This window comes from Euleptes europaea, chromosome 1 (genome assembly GCF_029931775.1).
Source record: "Euleptes europaea isolate rEulEur1 chromosome 1, rEulEur1.hap1, whole genome shotgun sequence".
NCBI classification, from domain to species: Eukaryota; Metazoa; Chordata; class Lepidosauria; order Squamata; family Sphaerodactylidae; genus Euleptes; species Euleptes europaea.
Genome location: NC_079312.1, coordinates 8,457,090 through 8,476,221, shown reverse-complemented (window position 1 = coordinate 8,476,221; position 19,132 = coordinate 8,457,090). Strand labels below are relative to the sequence as shown.

Sequence of the window (19,132 nt, the reverse complement as noted above, 5' to 3'; positions counted from 1 at the left end):
AGTTGAGGGTGTTGTCATCTGTTCCCCCCCAGTATATGCCATACCACTGCCTGATGGGCCCATGACTGAAACACTCATCCAGGCTTGCCAGTTCTGACTCCGGAAATTCTGAGAAATCTTGGAATTGAGCTTGGAGTGGGCTCTGTGTGGGAAGGAAATGGAAATCAGTGGAGATGTGAAACCCTAGGGTCTTCTCTCTGAAGCTGCTATTTGTTCCAGGGGGACGGGTCTGTGTGGTCTGGAGATCAGGTGTAATTCTCAGGGAATCCAAAGCTCCATGTAGACAGTGACAATCCTCTGTGACTCATCTGTGGGGTATCCTGGAGTGTTGCTAACATCACAGTCCTATTATGGTTACACAGTTATTCGGTTTTTCCTCCCAATGGGAGAGGGGGTCAAGGGGTGTGGCGGCACCGGTGGGTGGGGACTGGCTGTACCCTTTCTGTCCCTCAGTGGACTGACATCAGAAACCACTCTGTGACTGGTGGGTGTCACCAGGGTACTAGCTGTAAGTAAGATCATTCATATGCTTTACCGACTGGGTGTGAAAATAAGCTTTCCTCACACTACTGACATTTATATGGCTTCACCCCTTTGCAAATCGTATGACGGTAAGTAAGCTGATTATGGAGACGGAAGCTTTTCCGACACTCGACATTTATATGGTTCCTCCTGTGTGAATTTTTTGATGGGTACTAAGTTGTCCACTGTCACGGAAGCTTTTCCCACACTCTAGGCATGTATATGGTTTCTCTCCTGTGTGAATCCTTTGATGGGAAGAAAGTTTTACGTTACTACTTAAGCTTTTCCCACACTCCAGGCAGGTATATGGTTTCTCCCCTGTGTGAACTCTTTGATGGTAAGTAAGACCATTATTCGAACTGAACCTTTTCCCACACTCCAGGCATTGATATGGTTTCTCCTCCATGTGAATTCTTTGATGGGAAGTAAGACTATCTCTCCGCCTGAAGTTTTTCCCACAATCCAGACATGGATATGGTTTTTCCCCTGTGTGAATCCTTTGATGGGAAGTAAGACTCCCATTATGACTGAAGCTTTTCCCACACTCCAGGCATTTATATGGTTTTTCCCCTGTATGAATTCTTTGATGGGAAGTAAGACTGTCATTCCGACTGAAGCTTTTCCCACACTCCAGGCACTTATATGATTTCTCCCCTGTGTGAATCCTTTGATGGGAAGAAAGTTTTGCATTATTACTGAAGCTTTTCCCACACTCCAGACATTTATGTGGTTTCTCTGTGTGAATTCTTTGATGGATAGTAAGAGTGCCATTACGACTAAAACTTTTCCCACACTCCAGGCACTTATAAGGTTTCTCCCCTGTGTGAATTATTTGATGGGAAGTAAGACTGTCATTCCGACGGAAGCTTTCCCCACACTCCAGGCATTGATATGGTTTCTCCCCTGTGTGAATTCTTTGATGGGAAGTAAGTCTGCGATTATTTCTGAAGCTTTTCCCACACTCCAGGCATTTATATGGTTTTTCCCCTGTATGAATTCTTTGATGGATAGTAAGAGTGCCATTACGACTGAAACTTTTCCCACACTCCAGGCACTTATAAGGTTTCTCCCCTGTGTGAATTATTTGATGGGAAGTAAGACTGTCATTCCAACGGAAGCTTTCCCCACACTCCATGCATTTATATGGTTTCTCCCCTGTGTGAATTCTTTGATGGGAAGTAAGTCTGCGATTATTTCTGAAGCTTTTCCCACACTCCAGGCACTGATATGGTTTCTCCCCTGTGTGAATCCTTTGATGGGAAGAAAGTTTTGCATTATTACTGAAGCTTTTCCCACACTCCAGACATTTATGTGGTTTTTCTGTGTGAATTCTTTGATGGATAGTAAGAGTGCCATTACGACTGAAACTTTTCCCACACTCCAGGCATGAATATGGTTTCTCCCCTGTGTGAATTCTTTGATGGGAAGTAAGACTGCGATTATATCTGAAGCTTTTCCCACACTCCAGGCATTTATATGGTTCTTCCCTTGTGTGAATTCTTTGATGGGAAGTAAGACTATCATTCCGACTGAAGCTTTTCCCACACTCCATGCATTTATATGGTTTCTCCCCTGTGTGAATTCTTTGATGGTAAATTAGGTGTTCACTCCTTCTGAAGCTCTTCTCGCACTCCATGCATTTATAAGGTTTCTCCCCTGTATGAATTCTTTCATGGGAAGAAAGTTTTGCATTATTACTGAAGCTTTTCCCACACTCCAGACATTTATGTGGGTTTTTTGTGTGAATTCTTTGATGGATAGTAAGAGTGCCATTACAACTGAAACTTTTCCCACACTCCAGGCATGAATATGGTTTCTCCCCTGTGTGAATTCTTTGATGGACAGTAAGGGTTCGACGCTCACTGAAGCTCTTCCCACACTCCAGGCATGAATATGGTTTCTCCCCTGTGTGAATTCTTTGATGGACAGTAAGGGTTCGACGTTCACTGAAACTCTTTCCACACACCAGGCATTTATATGGTTTCTCCCCTGTATGAATCCTTTGATGGACAGTTAGGTATCCACTCTTCCTAAAGCTTTTCTTACACTCCAAGCATGTATATGGTTTCCCCCCACTGTGAATTATTTGATGGGAAGTAAGGTCTGCACTCCTACTGAAGCTTTTCCCACACTCCAGGCATTTATATGGTTCTTCCCTTGTGTGAATTCTTTGATGGGAAGTAAGACTACCATTCCGACTGAAGCTTTTCCCACACTCCATGCATTTATATGGTTTCTCCCCTGTGTGAATTCTTTGATGGGAAATTAGGTGTCCACTCCTTCTGAAGCTCTTCCCACACTCCAGGCATGAATATGGTTTCTCCCCTGTGTGAATTCTTTGATGGACAGTAAGGGTTCGACGTTCACTGAAACTCTTTCCACACACCAGGCATTTATATGGTTTCTCCCCTGTATGAATCCTTTGATGGACAGTTAGGTATCCACTCTTCCTAAAGCTTTTCTTACACTCCAAACATGTATATGGTTTGCCCCCACTGTGAATTATTTGATGGGAAGTAAGGTCTGCACTCCTACTGAAGCTTTTCCCACACTCCAGGCATTTATATGGTTCTTCCCTTGTGTGAATTCTTTGATGGGAAGTAAGTCTATCATTACGACTGAAGCTTTTCCCACACTCCATGCATTTATATGGTTTCTCCCCTGTATGAATTCTTTGATGGATGGCAAGTTTTCCACTCAGTCGGAAGCTTTTCCCACACTCCAGGCATTTATATACTTTTTTTCTGGTACAGGTGTTTTGTTGAATTTTAATAACTGATTTTTCAGTAAAATTTCCTGTCCTTGCAATGCACTCACTCCTCTTGCCTCCTTGGTATATTTTTTCCTGTAGAGAGTGGTCGCCCTGTAAAAGACTGGAATTATTCCTCCCTTTATGTGAATGTTTTTCCTCCTTCTTCCTCAGAGCATCATAATGTTCAACCTTCTCTTTCATGTCTGAATACATATCAGCTTTCTCCCTCAAGGGGTGATCTTTTCCTTTGCTCGCTGACTCCCAAACATCTCCTGCTGAAAGAAATGGGAACCTGGTGTCATGATATGACAGTTTCCACAAATATCTAATTTCAAATCCAGTAGCACCTTAGAAACCAACAAGAGTTTCTGGCTATAAGCTTTCCAGACTGAAGGCTCCTTTCATAGAATCATAGAGTTGGAAGGGATGACCAGGGTCATCTATTCCAAACCCCTGCACAATGCAGGAAATTCACAACTACCGCCCCCCACACATACACCCAATGACCCCTGCTCCATGTCCAGAGGATGGCCAAGATGCCCTCCCTCTTATGAACTGTCTAAGGTCACAGAATCAGCATTGCTGACAGATGGCCATCCAGTCTCTGCTTAAAAACCTCTAGGGAAGGAGAGCTTATGTCAGTGAGGGCATCCAGTCGGGCCCCGGTTCTAACAAGATGGCCCCTCGCTTGAACAAAATGGAGTCCAGACCAGTTCCGTTCCCCCCCCCCACTTTTAAGCCATCACAGACATCTGCGTTTCTATGGGGACTCGTCCTGAGATTCATTGCTGTGATAACAGGGACTGCGGAACAATGCCTGAGAGCCCAGGAGATTGCCCAGCCATTTACGCGTCAATTTCACAAGTAGGTTTCTTAATGGGAGATCACGGGCAATCACTGTTCTTACTGTTACCTTGTATCTGATTCGTTCAAGACAGCTCTGCTACACCTTGTCCTTTTGTGTTCTGTTCCTAAGGTAATCAATTCTATTGTATGTCCCTATAAATATGTCCGTGTTCCCCTATATCTGTATTCTGGCCTTATGTTTGTATGGACCTGCTGAACCTATTCTTTCTTAATAAAACTTTCAACTCGCTGCTACGTCTGGAGTGAAATTCCGTATTAAAGAATCATAGAGATACTGAAGTCTGACAGTTTACCACCTCAAGAGGAAGCCTGTTCCACTGAGGAACCGCTCTGTTAGAAATTTCTTCCTAATGTCTAGATGGAAACTCTTTTGATTTAATTTCAACCCATTCGTTCTGGTCCGACCATCTGGGGCAACAGAACTCGGCACCCTCCTCTATATGACAGCCCTTCAAGTACTTGAAGATGGTTATTATGTCCTCTCTCAGTCTTCTCCTCTTCAGGTTAAACATACCCAGCTCCTTCAACCTTTCCTCACAGGACTTGGTCTCTAGACCCCTCACCATCTTTGTGGCTCTCCTCTGGACATGTTCCAGCTTGTCTACATCTTTCTGAAATTGTGGTGCCCAAAACTGAACACAACACTCTAGGTGAGGTCTAACCAGAGCAGAGTAAAGCGATACCATCGCTTCACGTGATCTGAAGTGATTTAATCATATACGAGTCAGAATGGAGATCTCTGAGTCCTTATATCCTAGTCAGAAAGTGGAAAGGGTGCTGCAAAGAAAAAATCAGGATGAAGAGGTACAGTGCACCTTGTAAGAAGATAGATTACAGCATAATAGAAATGCTTAGAAAATTAGCATTTAGCAGAAAATTAGCATTTGTAGTGCAACAAGAATATTAAAGTCATCAATCTTACATTGTAATATCCCCTTGAAGCTTCTTTGGATAAGGACTGCAACTCTCAGGTCAGCAAATGAATGATCTGGAAGATTAATATAATCTGCCACTGGCTTTCAAGTGGTCGTTTAATGTCAGATTTATGTCCATTTATTCTTTTGCATAGGAACTGACCTGTTTGTCTGATGTAGAGCGGAAGGGCATTGCTGACGTTTGTTGACATATATATAACACTGAAAGAGGAACAAGTGAATAAACCTGAGATGATATGGCTGGTGTTGTTAGATTCAGTGATTTAAAAAAAAAATTATTAGATTTATACCCCACTCTATAACAAAAGACTGTTACCATATATGGAACGAGAAATGCCTGATGTTCAAGCTGGATTCAGAAGAGGAAGAGGCACTAGAGATCAGTGGAGAATATGAGAGAATTTCAGAAGACTATCAGCTTGTGTTTCATAAATTACAGCAAAGCTTTTGACTGTGTGGATCATGAAAAGCTGTGGCTGGTTTTAAAGGAAATGGGAGTGCCACCACATCTGATCGTTTTGATGCGCAACCTGTATTCTGGACAAGAGGCCACAGTTAGGACAGGATATGGAGAAACAGAATGGTTTCCAATTGGCAAAGGTGTTAGACAAGGATGTATTTTATCCCCCTACCTCTTCAGTCTGTACACAGGACATATCATTAGGAAAGCTGGATTAGATGTAGAGGAAGGTGGAGTGAAAATTGGGGGGAGGAACATTAACAATTTGAGATATGCTGATGATACTACATTACTGGCAGAAAATAGCGAAGACTTGAAACGACTACTGCTGGAAGTTAAAAGAGAAAGTGCCAAAGCAGGACTGCAGCTGAACATCAAGAAGACAAAAGTAATGACTACAGGAGAATTACACAACTTTAAGGTTGACGATGAGGAAACTGAAATTGTTGAAGACTTTCTATTCCTTGGTTCCATCATCAACCAAAAGGGAGAGTGCAGCCAAGAAATCAGAAGGAGATTGAGACTGGGAAGGGCAGCCATGAAGGAGCTAGAAAAGATTCTGAAGTGTAAGGATGTGTCACTGGCAACCAAGATCAGATGAATTCATGCCATCGTATTCCCTATTACTATATTACGGGTGTGAGAGCTGGACAATGAAGAAAGTGGATAGGAAGAAAGTAGATTACTTTGAAATGTGGTATTGGAGGAGAGTGTTACGGATACCCTGGACAGCCGAAAAAAACAAATCAGTGGGTTTTAGATCAAATCAAGCCTGAACTGACCCTGGAAGGCAAAATGACTAAACTGAGGCTGTCGTACTTAGGACATATTATGAGAAGGCAAAGAGTCACTGGAAAAGACAATCATGCTAGGTAAAGTTGAAGGCAGCAGGAAAAGAAGAAGCCCCAACAAGCGATGGATTGACTCTATAAAGGAAGCCATGGCCCTCAGTTTGCAAGATCTGAGCAAGATAATCATGCTAGGTAAAGTTGAAGGCAGCAGGAAAAGAGGAAAACCCAACAAGAGATGGATTGACTCTATAAAGGAAGCCACGGCGCTCAGTTTGCAAGATCTGAACCAGGCTGTCAAAGATAGGACATTTTGGAGGACACTGTGTGTGTGTGTGTTAAGTGTCGTCAAGTCATTTCCGACTAATGGCGACCCTATGAATCAATGCCCTGTCTTTGACAGCCTTGCTCAGGTCTTGCAAATTGAGGGCCGTGGCTTCCTTTATAGAGTCTATCCATCTCTTGTTGGGTCTTCCTCTTTTCCTGCCGCCTTCAACTTTCCTTACTTGCTTCAACTTTCCTTACAAGCTTGCTTCAACTGAGAGCTGTATGTGACTACCAGTGGTGTTCTGTTGTTGTTTCGTTTGGGCTATCTTGTAGCAGTTTATCCCTTGATATCATTCGGGCTTTGATGATCTGTTTCCTTACATCAGGTGGGTACTGGAATCCCAAAAATATTTGTTGTAGATCCAGCAGGTGAGAATCTCTGTCTGAGGGACTGGAAGAGACCTGTATCTGACAAAGGGAGCCCTGATTATTGGAATTAGAGGGTTATAACTTACGCTTTGGATGGCATGCTTATTTATGGTATGAGAAAGAAAAAGTAAATAGAGAGTTTAATATACATATCATTAGAGCTGGATTGTTCCAAATTTGGAAAAAATATAGAAAGATTTTAGAAAATAGAACCCCGGGATGGATTAATCCAGTAGAGGCTTATATGAGAAGAGGAATTCATTTGAATTTAGAAATGGATATATATAGAAATATGATAGATTGGAAAGAAGGGAAATGGGTTTTAAAAAGTAGAGAACTTGATATAAAGGATTGGTTTTTATATTATAGGTTAAGAGATATATTTAATAAAGACAATCAACTTGGATTTAATAAAAAAAATCGGAATTAGAGAAAATATTAACAAAAGGAAATAAAGGATTGATAGGTAGAATGTATAAATTATTATTGATAACCAATTTAGAACAAGAAAGAATTAAACCAGTTATGATTAAATGGATGAAGGAGTTAGGTTTTAATATTGATTTGGAACTATGGGAAAATTTATGGAAGAGAGAATTTAAATTTACAATAACCAATGAAATTAGAGAAAACCTATATAAAATGTTTTATAGATGGCATATAACACCAGTAACGAGATCCAAAATGAATAGAGGAGATAGGGGGTTATGTTGGAAATGTGGGAAGGAAAGAGGTACATATATGCATGTATGGTGGTTTTGCAAAAAAATTAAAACATTTTGGACAAAAATATTGAGGGAAACGAATAATTTGATTAATAGCAAAGTAAAGAAAACCATTATTTTGCTTATTGGGAATACCACCTAACAATATTAGTGATAATGATAGGATTATCTGCCAATATAGTTTTGCTGCTGCAAGAATTGTGATAGCAAAAGTTTGGAAGCAAGCGAATAAACCTTCAATCAATATCTGGAGAGACAAATTATGGATGTATATGAGGATGGCAAAAATAACAGAATTCCTACATGGGAACGATATGGAAAAGTTTAAACAAATATGGTCAAAGGCCGCCTCATATTGGGATAAGTTGGCAAAAATGGATTTTATAGTTTTAATTAACAAGTTATAGAAATTATAGTAACTTTATATCTTTGTGTTATTAAATACCGTATATACTCGGGTATAAGCCGACCCGAGTATAAGCCGACCCCCCAAATTAGAGGCCAGAAAAGGGAATTTCTTATTGACCCGCGTATAAGCCGAGGGTCAATAAGAAATTCCCTTTACCGGCAATGCTGCGCTCTAAAATGGCGGCCGCCATTTTAGAGCGCAGGGCCCCTGCCCCAGGTCGCCCTCCCGCCGCCTCCCAGGCCCTCCCGACCCACCCCGACCCCAGTGCCATCCAGGGGGGGAGGGGGAAAAGCCCCTGAACCCACTCCTTACCTGGTGAGGCGGCAAAGCGGCGGCGGCGCGTCCTTCCTGGGCCGGCAGGAGGCCCCTCCAGACCGCTGCCGGCCGGAGGAAGGCGCCCAGGCGCGTGGGTGGTAGCGGCGCGACGGGCAGGGGCCTCCCAGGGCCCCTCCCGGCGGGGAAAATGCGGCGGGGGCCGGGGAGGGCCGGGGCAGCCTTCCTGCGGCTGCAGAGAGGCTGCCCAGGGCCCCTCCCGGCGGGAGAAAATGGCGGCGGGGGCCGGGGGGGCCAGGGCAGCTTCCCTGCGGCTGCAGAGAGGCTGCCCAGGGCCCCTCCCGGTGGGGGAAAATGGCGGCGGGGGCCAGGGGGGGCCAGGGCAGTCTCTCTGCGGCTGCAGAGAGGCTGCCCAGGGCCCCTCCCGGCGGGGGGAAATGGTGGCGGGGGCCGGGGGGGCAGGGCAGCTTCCCTGCGGCTGCAGAGAGGCTGCCCAGGGCCCCTCCCGACGGGAGAAAATGGCGGCGGGGGCCGGGGGGGCAGGGCAGTCTCTCTGAGGCTGCAGAGAGGCTGCCCAAGACCCCTCCCGGCGGGAGAAAATGGCGGTGGCTCGGCTGCAGCGGTAAGTTTCCCCCCCCTCCTCCCCCCTTCTACCGTATTGACCCGTGTATAAGCCGAGGCCGGCTTTTTCAGCCCTTTTTTTGGGCTGAAAAACTCGGCTTATACACGAGTATACACGGTACTAAAAACTGCTTAGACACTTCTTCGGAACTCGGGTGAAGCGTCACTTTTTTGGTGGGTGGAGGGGTAAGGGGTATCTTTTTTGAAGATTTGAATTTTATAATTAAGATTGTATTAATTAAGGTATATGGATACCTTTCTGATTCTGTATTTTGTATTTTATTGTAATTTTTAATGTTTTATTTTTTTATTTTTTATTTTTATTGTTGTTGTTAGTTATAAAAATCAATAAAAATTTAAAAAAAACAACAAAAAAAACAAAAACAAAGGGAGCCCTGACCCTCAAAAGCGTACATCTCAAAAATTAGTCTCTAAGGTGGTGCTGGACTGAAGTCTAGCTGTTCCACTGCAGACAAACATGGCTACCCTCTGAAATTATCCACAAATATCTATGTATTTTTGCTTTGTAAAAGCTGTGTTTGTATTCTGCTTAATGCTCAGGAACTTAGCTCAAACAGTTTGTACAAGAACTGAGTTTGTAGACAGTTCTCCCATTCACCTTCTCAATTCCTTTTCTTACTTGGGTAAATTTACAGGGGGTGAGTTTTGGAGAGGTTGTGGGGAGAATAAGGGCACTCTTTAAGAGAGGGACAGCCATTCACGCTTTAACACACATGGCTTTGGAGGGTCTGAAGAGAGGAGCAGATGGAGAAGGAGGTAGTCTAATGACAACAAGAAACAAAGTATGAAGTTCATTCTTAACATCACAGAAAGAAGAGAATGAAGGGTGGTTCGGTAGGGGAGGGGTGGCAGAGCAGGGGTTGGGAGGGCAAGAGAGCTGACTGGCACCCCTCCACCATTGGCGCCTTAGGCAATCACTTAAGGCCACCTAATGGACAGGATGCCCCTGCATCCGCTGATTCTTTTGCCAAGTCTAGTTGCCAGGTGACAGACTGAAATTCTAATTCAAGCCAGATGGGGCAGCAGAGAGTAAACCCGCTTGTAAAAGGAAAGGTGCGGGAAAGAGCTAGCAAAGAGGTCAATTCCTCATTACGCTCTCGTAACTTAAGACCAGTATGAGCAGTGTTAGTCCCTCATTTTCCTTCTTTTTGCCATATTTTGCATGAGCACATGGCAAAAAAGTAGCCTGAAATTACATCATGAACCAAATTAGCATCATGAACCAAATTCAAAGGCTTGGTATCTGGAAACCCTTTCAGTGTCTTGGTAGGGAGTCTGGTCCTGAGATGAACAAAGTCCTGAATGCCACCAGACCTGAGGGCCAGAAGCAGGTAGCGTAATCAGATAGCAGTCTGACTGTCAATATTGGGCTATTCTACGTTTGGATCCAAAGTGTCAGTATCAAAAGGGAAGTTCAAATGTCAAGTCAAAGTCTGTTCCAAGGTCAAGGCCACAAGAGTTGCAGGAATGATCAGAGGACCAAGAGAACACAGGGTAGTAGTAACAAGTTGTTCCCGCATCAGCCTGGATGCAAGCACCTATGTAAATAAGCCTAAGAAGAACCAGCTGTTGCTGGTTCCTCTGACTCAGCACTCTCTGCTGGAGGGAGCTCATTATTCTCATCGCTCTCAGCCAGTAGTGCTCTTCATAGTGCTTGTAACCTAGCACTCCTTCTATGCTCAAGCAGGAATATTCTGCACCTTTGGCGGTGCTACTGTTGAACACAGGTGAATCCTCTGCCCTTGGTGGTTGTAGGCATGGTGGACATTCCACCATCTGTTAATCAGCAGAGACAAATTCTGGATAGGGTTTAAAATATACTGGGAAAGCCAGGATTAGTATACAGTTTACCCCGGACCCTTCCCAATCACAAGCAACACTGCTCTGGGCTGGAGTGGGGAGGTAAAATGAGTTCATAGGACAGCTGTTTGGGGTTGCTTTGGATCGTGTCTCTGTGCTGAAGCACATCCTTTATTTTGCAGGCACAGTGTCTCTGCGTGAAGGCCTGTCCTGTCCAGCTAAAGGGAGCTCAGGAGAAACAGGGCTGCCAAACACCCTTGCCAGAGAGTGCCCCTCAGAGAAGACAATACTTGGCTTGACTGTGCATAAGTGATCTGAGAATGGAGTAGGGCTGTTGATTCGGTTCGGCCCGAACTGAAAATCAGCCGAATTTCCCTTGATTCGGTGGTTTTTAGTTCGGGATGAACCGAACTCAAAAATGGAGGGCAACCGGGGGGGGGGGCCCGAATTCAGTGAGTTCGCGAGTTCGCGAATAAATCCGGCCAATTTGGGGCCATCAGTAAGCAGCATAACCTTCAGTAAGCAGCATTCTCCTCCCCCGGCCAATCGGTGGCCAAGCTGGGTCTTCTTCTAGCCAATCAGTCAGGATTGAGTACTGGAGGAATCAGCTGATGTGCGGTCCCGCCGGGGAAAGAGAGAGAGAGGGAAATCCTTGTGTGTGTGTGCGGGGGTGCTTGTGAACATTCGCTCCTTTCCGTGGCTGCAGGGGGCGCATTTTTTGGGGTAGAGACCCCAAAACTTCAGGGGATATTCAGACAGGCCTTCTTAAGAGACCACCCAAGTTTTGTAAACATTGGGTCAGGGGGTCCCGAGATATGGGCTCCCCCCTTTTTCTTTCCATGGCTGCAGGGGGCGCATTTTTGGGTGTGCTGACCACAAACTTTCAGTGGAGCATCAGACAAGGCTTCTTAAGAGACCCCCCAAGTTTTGTAAACATTGGGTCAGGGGGTCCCGAGATATGGGCTCCACCCCTTTTTCCTCTCCCCCCTTTTCCATTTCCGTGGCTGCAGGGGGCGCTTTTTTGGGGGTGCAGCCCCCAAACTTTTATCATAGCTTCAGACAATCCCTCTTAAGAGACCACCGAAGTTTTGTAAAGATGGGTTCAGTGGGGGCAGAAATATCGGCTCCCCCCTTTTCTCTTTCTGTGGCTGCAGGGGGCGCATTTTTGGGTGTGCTGACCCCAAACTTTGAGCGGAGTTTCAGACAAGTGTTCTTAAGAGACCACCCAAGTTTTGTGAACATTGGGTCAGGGGGTCCCGAGATATGGGCTTTCCCATTTCCCCTTTCCCCTATTGGGATGAATGGATCAGCCGATCCTGTGTGCATCTTCTCCAGAGCAAAACGTCCCTTGCCTAATTGGAATCATCTTGGATTACAAGTCCTCCCCAGCCCCTCCTGATGGAACAGAAAACAGCCACAGTAAGACCCCTTTGGGGGCTTTAATCTATATTTTTCTCCTGTGTATGTGTGTGTGTGTGTGGGGGAAAGCAGAGTCTGTGTGTGTGTGGGGAGGGAGCAGTTTCTGTGGGTGGGGGGGAAGCCAAAGGGGGCTTTCGTCGGTTCTGCCTGGAGTGTGTGTTCCCCCTCGAGTCTCTCGCTCCCTGGTTTGAGGGGGGAGGTTTCAGTTGTGTGTCTTCTGGTTTTCCCTGTTGCAAAGGTGTTGTTTTACAAGGTTGTGTTGCTTTGCAGTTGCTTTGCAAATTTCTCAGCTGTTGTCGGGGCTGGGAGCTTTGTGCGTGGGCGGCAAGCTCTGCTGAGAGATTAACATTAAGGGTGGGGGGGACCCTTTCAGGGCCCATATCTCAGCCCCCCCTGACCCAATCTTTACAAAACTTGGGGAGTCTTTCAATAAACGTCCTTTGAAGCTCTGCTGAAAGTTTGGGACCTCTAACCCCAAAAATGCCCACCTAGAGCCGCGGAAAGGAGCGATTGTGTTTTTAATGGCTTTATTAGGCCGAATTTTTTTCCCGAACTTTGAATTCCCGCCGAATTGAACGGATCCGAAGTGGGGGAGTTCGGACTTCGGCATATCCCGAATCTAAAAGGGCTAAATTCGGCCGAATCCGAACTATACCGAATTTTTTTTAATTCAACAGCCCTAGAATGGAGAAGTCGCCAATTTTCATAGATTCCACGCCTACAGGCATCATTTCAGCCTTCACAGTTCATCCAAGGTCTTTGGAGGAGAAACTCTAACTGTGAGGATAAATAAGGCCACAGAAATCCACCCACCCTTGGAAGGAAGCACAGGCAACACCCAGTCCCAGGACAGATATCTAAGCAGCTACCTGCAAGTCCCTCCTCTTCATCAGAGCTCAGAAGAAACAGCTCTTCCTCTTCTTCCAGCTGGGATATGAGGCCGGGTTTGACCGCTTTGGTTCCTTTTTATCAGAAAAAAGCACACAATTAGGTGTGCTTTGAGCACATAGATTCAGTCATTCCAAACCAGATTAATTCTGTCCCTTCAAAAGTACAGGTAACTAAGAGGGGTGGAGTACAGTACGGGGCCAAGAATCATCCATCTGGCACTGCAAGTTCTTTCCCTGCTCTGTGCTCAGGTCTGATTGAAATGCCAACTGAGAACTAAGCAAGTGGCAGAGAAGCTAGCAAAGTTCCCTCCACAGCCACATCTCAGTCCTGATGAGGGAACACCCAGACTGGAGGGGAGCCCCTCCTTACACCACCCCACCTTCTCCAGACCAGGCATCCCTTGGCACTGCTTCTGATGCCCTCTCACATTGTCAACGTTACAGTCACTCCCTGCAGCAAGAAGGGGACAGCCCAGGGGGAAAAGATCCTCACCCAGAGAGGTCACGTTCCCAAAATTCTCCAGCATGACTTCCTTGTACAGAACTCTTTGGGCTGGGTGCAGCAAGGCCCACTCCCCCTGGGTGAAATACACAGCCACCTCCTCAAAGGATACCCCGCCCTGCAAGAAGGAGGAGGAAGCATTTCTTTACATCACTGGAAAGTTGCCCCATAGGGGAAAAGCAAAAAACAGACATAGTAAATTTATAGTGGAAGACCAGAAGAAAAGGCAAGACAGAAGAGCCCCACGGGGATGTCACATTTTCATGATTTTAATAATATGTATCCATGTTAATCTCTGTATTCTTACGTAGTTTGATCAGAACCATAACAAAGGTAGCAATAAGGGGGGAAAGCAGAGTTCCTGGAGGGGCCAGGAAAGAGGCAAGTCTAACACCCACTTTTGGTTTCTCCTCACTTGGGGTCTGAGCAGAATGAGAGAAGGCTGAGACAGCTCTGTGAGTGAGTTATCACCGTTAAGCAGGGGTGGGGAAAGTCAGGCCCGGGGGCTGTTTAAGGCCTGCGAAATCATTTGGTCTGGCCCTTAGTGGGTCCTGGCAGATCTCTAGCTCAGAAGGATCTATGACTGGCGATCTGCCCCTCCCGCGGACAGGAATAGCCTCTATTCAAGGTGGATGTGAGTTTGTTTTGCTGAGAAAGGAAACCTTTTCCCCCCTTGCAGAAGAGTCGTTAGCTATGGAGCTGCCAGGACTGCCCAAGAAACTGTGTTAACCCTTTCCCACCCAGGCCGTGGAGAAACATATTCCCTCTGTACTACAATAGGGCTGGCGGCAGAAGTGGTGATAATGGAAGGGTTAAAGGAACAAGGCCAGAATGTGCACGGGGGGAGGGGAGAGTTCTTAGCCAGTGTGTCCTCATTTCATCCCTGCAGGCGGAGGTAGCAGGAGCCGGCTGTAGAATCCGGCCCCGACCATGCGGAGCAGGAGCAACTCCAGCGTGCGGCTGGTCGGCTACGCCCAAATGGTGCAAAAGACCATCCTGTGCCACCAGGTGGGCGATTGTGCCAACGGTTGGATGTCTGCTTGCTTGCCTGTGCAGAGAGGTCATCTGGGGCAGCTGCCTGCTTGGGGATTGGTCGGCTAATTTGTTATAAATATCCAAATGGCCCTTGGCGGAAAAACTGTTCCCCACCCCTGCCGTAAAGTCTGAAAGTGTGCTCGGAGACTGAGAGCATTTTAATGTAAAGACAGAAATAACACACTTTGAAACAATACGGGTATACTTGCCTCAGGTGCACAAAGCTGTGTGTGCTGTGTGTGTGTCAAGTGCCATCTCAAGTCGCTTCCAACTCATGGCGTCCCTATGAATTAATGGCCTCCAAAAAGTCCTGTCATTAATAGCCACATTCCCAAAATTCTCCAGCATGACATCCTTGATAATTTGTTAAAGCACACAGGTGAAGGGCACAGAAAAAAATGTAAAATATGCACCTACTATCATCTCAAGGCACCAGGCCATGAGGAAAAGAGGTGCATTTCTATACATTCAAGCTGAGCCAACCAAGCAGGGGTGGCTGTTCAGTTAGGACAAAAGGAGTCAGTAGCACAATGAAATAAATCTCTTTCAGAGAGTTTGCCCTGAGGTGGTTGTGTGGCTCAGTTCAATTCTTCGAGAGCTGAGTTCGTTGCAGATTCCTAGAGTGACTACAAATCAGATAATTTTTCATAGGGACATCGTCGAAGGCTTTCACGGTCAGAGTTCATTGGTTCTTGTAGGTTATCCGGGCTGCGTAACCGTGGTCTTGGTATTTTCTTTCCTGACGTTTTGCCAGCAGCTGTGGCAGGCATCTTCAGAGGAGTAACACTGAAGGACAGTGTCTCTCCGTGTCAAGTGTGTAGGAAGAGTAATATATAGTCAGAAAGCGGTTGGGTTTGAGCTGAATCATTGTCCTGCAAAAAGTATCAAAAGTAATGTGCTAATCATTGTCCTGTAAGTATCAAGATAATGTGCTAATGAGGGTGTGGTATGTTAATATGGAACCATTGTATCCTGAAGTGATTTGTTAACATAGGAAATCCAAAGCTAATCCGCATGGCTATTGTGGACTGTAGTCTTTGTTAGTCTGGAGGTTTTCAGGACAGGAAGGCAAGCCTTATTCATTCTTACTCTCAATATATCTATATCTATATATTACTCTTCCTACACACTTGACATTGACCCTGTCCTTCAGTGTTACTCCTCTGAAGATGCCTGCCACAGCTGCTGGCGAAACGTTAAGAAAATACCAAGACCACGGTCATACAGCCCGGATAACCTACAAGAACCAATTTCATAGGGACATTTGCCCCTCCCTCACAGCCCACCTTGGGGGTATTTTGGGGCCAGAAGGGCGGTCCTCAGGCACAGGGGGCTAGCAGCCTTGTGGGGAAGAGGCCAGAAATGTCCAGATGGTAAAGGACAACATAGTTTTCTGTGAGCTATTCATGCTCCATGATTCTTTCAGGGGCTCTGCTTTATCTTCTCCACACATGCCATCCTAGGCAGGGGGGGACCATTTTCTTACCTCCCCAGGGGAAGCCCCAAATCTTCCAGTGCCAGAACCAAGGGCAAGGAACTCGATCCTCTGAGTCTTGCCACACAGAAGGAAGCCTCACTGCTATCCTCCACACACATCCCCAGTGGACCCCGCCTTTCCCATGTACCTGAGCTAGCTTCATGGTGCCACTTTTCCCTTCAACACAAGGAGGAGATGGCAGAAAAGGCATCAAGGATGTCTTTCCACTGTTGCCTGTGAGGGAGAGAAAGGGTGGGAAATCTTTTCTAGTATGCACATTTTCTGTTGAGCAGAGGTTGTCAACATCCCAATAGGGCCTGGAGATCTCCTACACTTACAACTATTCTCTAGGTTTTGAAAGTTGGTTCCCTTGGGCAGGCGGAGGCTTCTTTGGAGGGTGAACGCTGTGGCATTATGCCCCGCTAAGCTCCACTGGAGGTCTGCAGTCGAAGGCCCCCCCTCGCCAAATCCCCTCCCAAACATTTGTTGGGGTACTTAATCAGAGTCCCGACTGGCTGCTCCAGACAACAGGTAATCAACTGTTAATTGGAACATACAAATCCTGGCTAGGGTGGAAAATAGGCTGAGAAAGTCTGGATTCCCTCTGCAAGGTGCTAGATTTCATATGGGCATATTGTATGCACCACACCCTCCAGAATGGCTTACAACATTGCTGTGTGCTGAGGCGGCAAATGAATTCAGGTGAGAGCTGTCTGGGGTTCTTTTGGGTCACTTCTCTACAGAAAAGAAAGAGCTTTGCTTTCCATCGACAGCATCCCATGATCGAGGCCTGGCATCTCTAGTTAAAAGGAACTTGGGAGAAACAGTGTTGGCAAACAGCCCTCCCTCTGAAAGCCTCTGCCTCCCAGAGTGGACCATACTTGGAAGACACAATCTGACATGGAAGAAGGAAGTACCCAATTTTCACAAAGATCCAAAAGCACTATTTCAGCTTTCACAACGTACTTATCCTCTTGGGAGGAGAAGCAACTGTGAGAATAAACAAGGCCATGGAAATCCGCCCGCTCTTGGAAGAAAGGGCAGACAACATGCAGTCCCACGACAGGTCTGAACAACTACCTGGCAATCCCTTTTCTTCTTCAGAGATCAGGAGAAAAGGCTCTTCCTCCTCTTCCAGCCAGCATATGAGGTCAGGTTTAGCCATCTCAGGTCCTTTTTAATAATTAAAAAAAAAGTTATAACTCTTCTGTGAGCACATATATTCAGCAATTCCCAGTGAGGTCAACTGTCCCTCCAAAATACACAACAATAAGGTTGTTGACTGGCCAGATAACTACGGTTGAGTACATTACGGGGTCAACAATCACCCGTCTGGCACTGGCAGTTGTGTGCCTACTGTATGGCCAGCTGATCTAGAAATGCCAACTAGTAATTAAGTAAAGTGGCAGAGGAGCCAGCAGACTTCACTCCGTAACCACCTCTCAGCCCAGGCAAGGCAAGGCCCAGATGGGAGGGAAGCCCGTCCCTACACTGCCCCACCGTCTCCAGGCAAAGCATCCCTTGGCGCTTCTTCTGACACCCTCTCATGTGGTCCAGACACAGGACTGCCAGGCAGGGGCCCCCTCTCTGCAAGCCCAGAAACCACCCCCCCACATCAGAGGAAGGATCATGGAGGGTGGCACAAATCAGCCATTAGGCCCAGGGCAGGACTGCCTGACCACGTCCTTCCTCTCAAGGGACTTCCTCCCAGCAAGAGGGACACAGCCCAGGAGAAAAGGATTCTCACCCAGAGAGGCCACGTTCCCAAAATTCTCCAGCATGACTTCCTTGTACAGGGCTCTTTGGGCTGGGTGCAGCAGGGTCCACTCCCTCTTGGTGAAATACATGGCCACGTCTTTAAAGGACACCCCACCCTGGAGAAAGAAGAAGAAGGAACCATATCTTTTCATCACTGGAAAAATGGTCCATGGGAAGAAAAGCCAAGAAGCCGGAGACAGGAAATTAATACTGGAAGAGGAGCACAAAGAAGGGTTGCCAAATCCTGCTTGGGAAATACCTGGAGATTTTTGGGGTGGGTCCGGGGGAGGGTGGGGTTTAGGAGGGGAGGGAGCTCAAGAGGCTATAATGCTCTCTCCAAAGCAGCCATTTTCTCCAGGGAAACTGATCTTGGTTGTCTGGAGATCAACTGTAATAGTGGGAGTTCTCCAGGTACCACATGGAGGTTGGCAACCCTACCACAAAGAGAAGGGGAAAAGAGTCCTGGGGGGACATTTGCCCTCCACACTCCCAGCCCTCCTTATGGCCATATTGGAGCCACAGGGGCTATCTTTATAGGCAGGAGGGCTAGAAGTGTTGAGGGGAAGAGGCCAGAGAGGTCCATATTCATGGGCCAATACTGTTCCATAGGCTCTGCCTGGGCTTCTGTACACACACCATCCTAGTTGGGGGGGACCACTTTCCTGCCTCCCCAGTGGGCAGACTTGACATTGTGCTGTGCCAGAACACAGGGCCATGAGCCTGATCCTCTGAGTCTTGCAACCGAGAAGGAGGCATCCCTGCCTTCCACCGCATGTCTCCCCAGTGATTCCACCCCCGCTTACCTGAGCTTGCTGCATGGTGCTTCTTTTCCTTTCATCACAAACAGGAGAAACAGGAGGAGGCATCAAGGGTATCTTTTCTTGGCTGCCTAGGAGGAAGAGAAAGAATGAGAGGGGGAAACCAGGAGCCAGCAGTTGTGGGGAGGAGAAAAATATAGAGAAACAGCATCATTTCCAATCGGCAAAGGTATCAGACAAGGATGCATTTTGCCTCTCTGTCTCTGCAGTCCATATGTAGAACATATTATAAGGACAGATGGATTACATTTAGATAAATGGGGATTGAAAATTGGTGGAAGGAACATTAACAATTTGAGATATGCAGATGACACCACTTTACTGGCAGAAAATAGTGAAGACTTGAAACAATTACTGATGACAG

At 46.4% G+C, this 19,132-nt stretch overlaps 1 protein-coding gene across 1 annotated transcript in view; it reads right to left on the bottom strand.

Annotated features, from left to right (window-relative positions):
• Positions 1–658: 658 nt before the first annotated feature.
• LOC130482533 (zinc finger protein 420-like) overlaps positions 659–19,132 on the bottom strand; it is a 30,988-nt gene continuing 12,514 nt past the window's right edge. The window contains exons 4-7 of the mRNA XM_056855326.1: positions 18,754–18,839; positions 13,672–13,798; positions 2,690–3,546; positions 659–2,113 (exon numbers count right to left, since the gene is read on the bottom strand). Coding sequence (XP_056711304.1) covers positions 659–2,113; positions 2,690–3,546; positions 13,672–13,798; positions 18,754–18,839 — 2,525 coding nt within the window. The remainder of the gene's footprint in view (positions 2,114–2,689; positions 3,547–13,671; positions 13,799–18,753; positions 18,840–19,132) is intronic.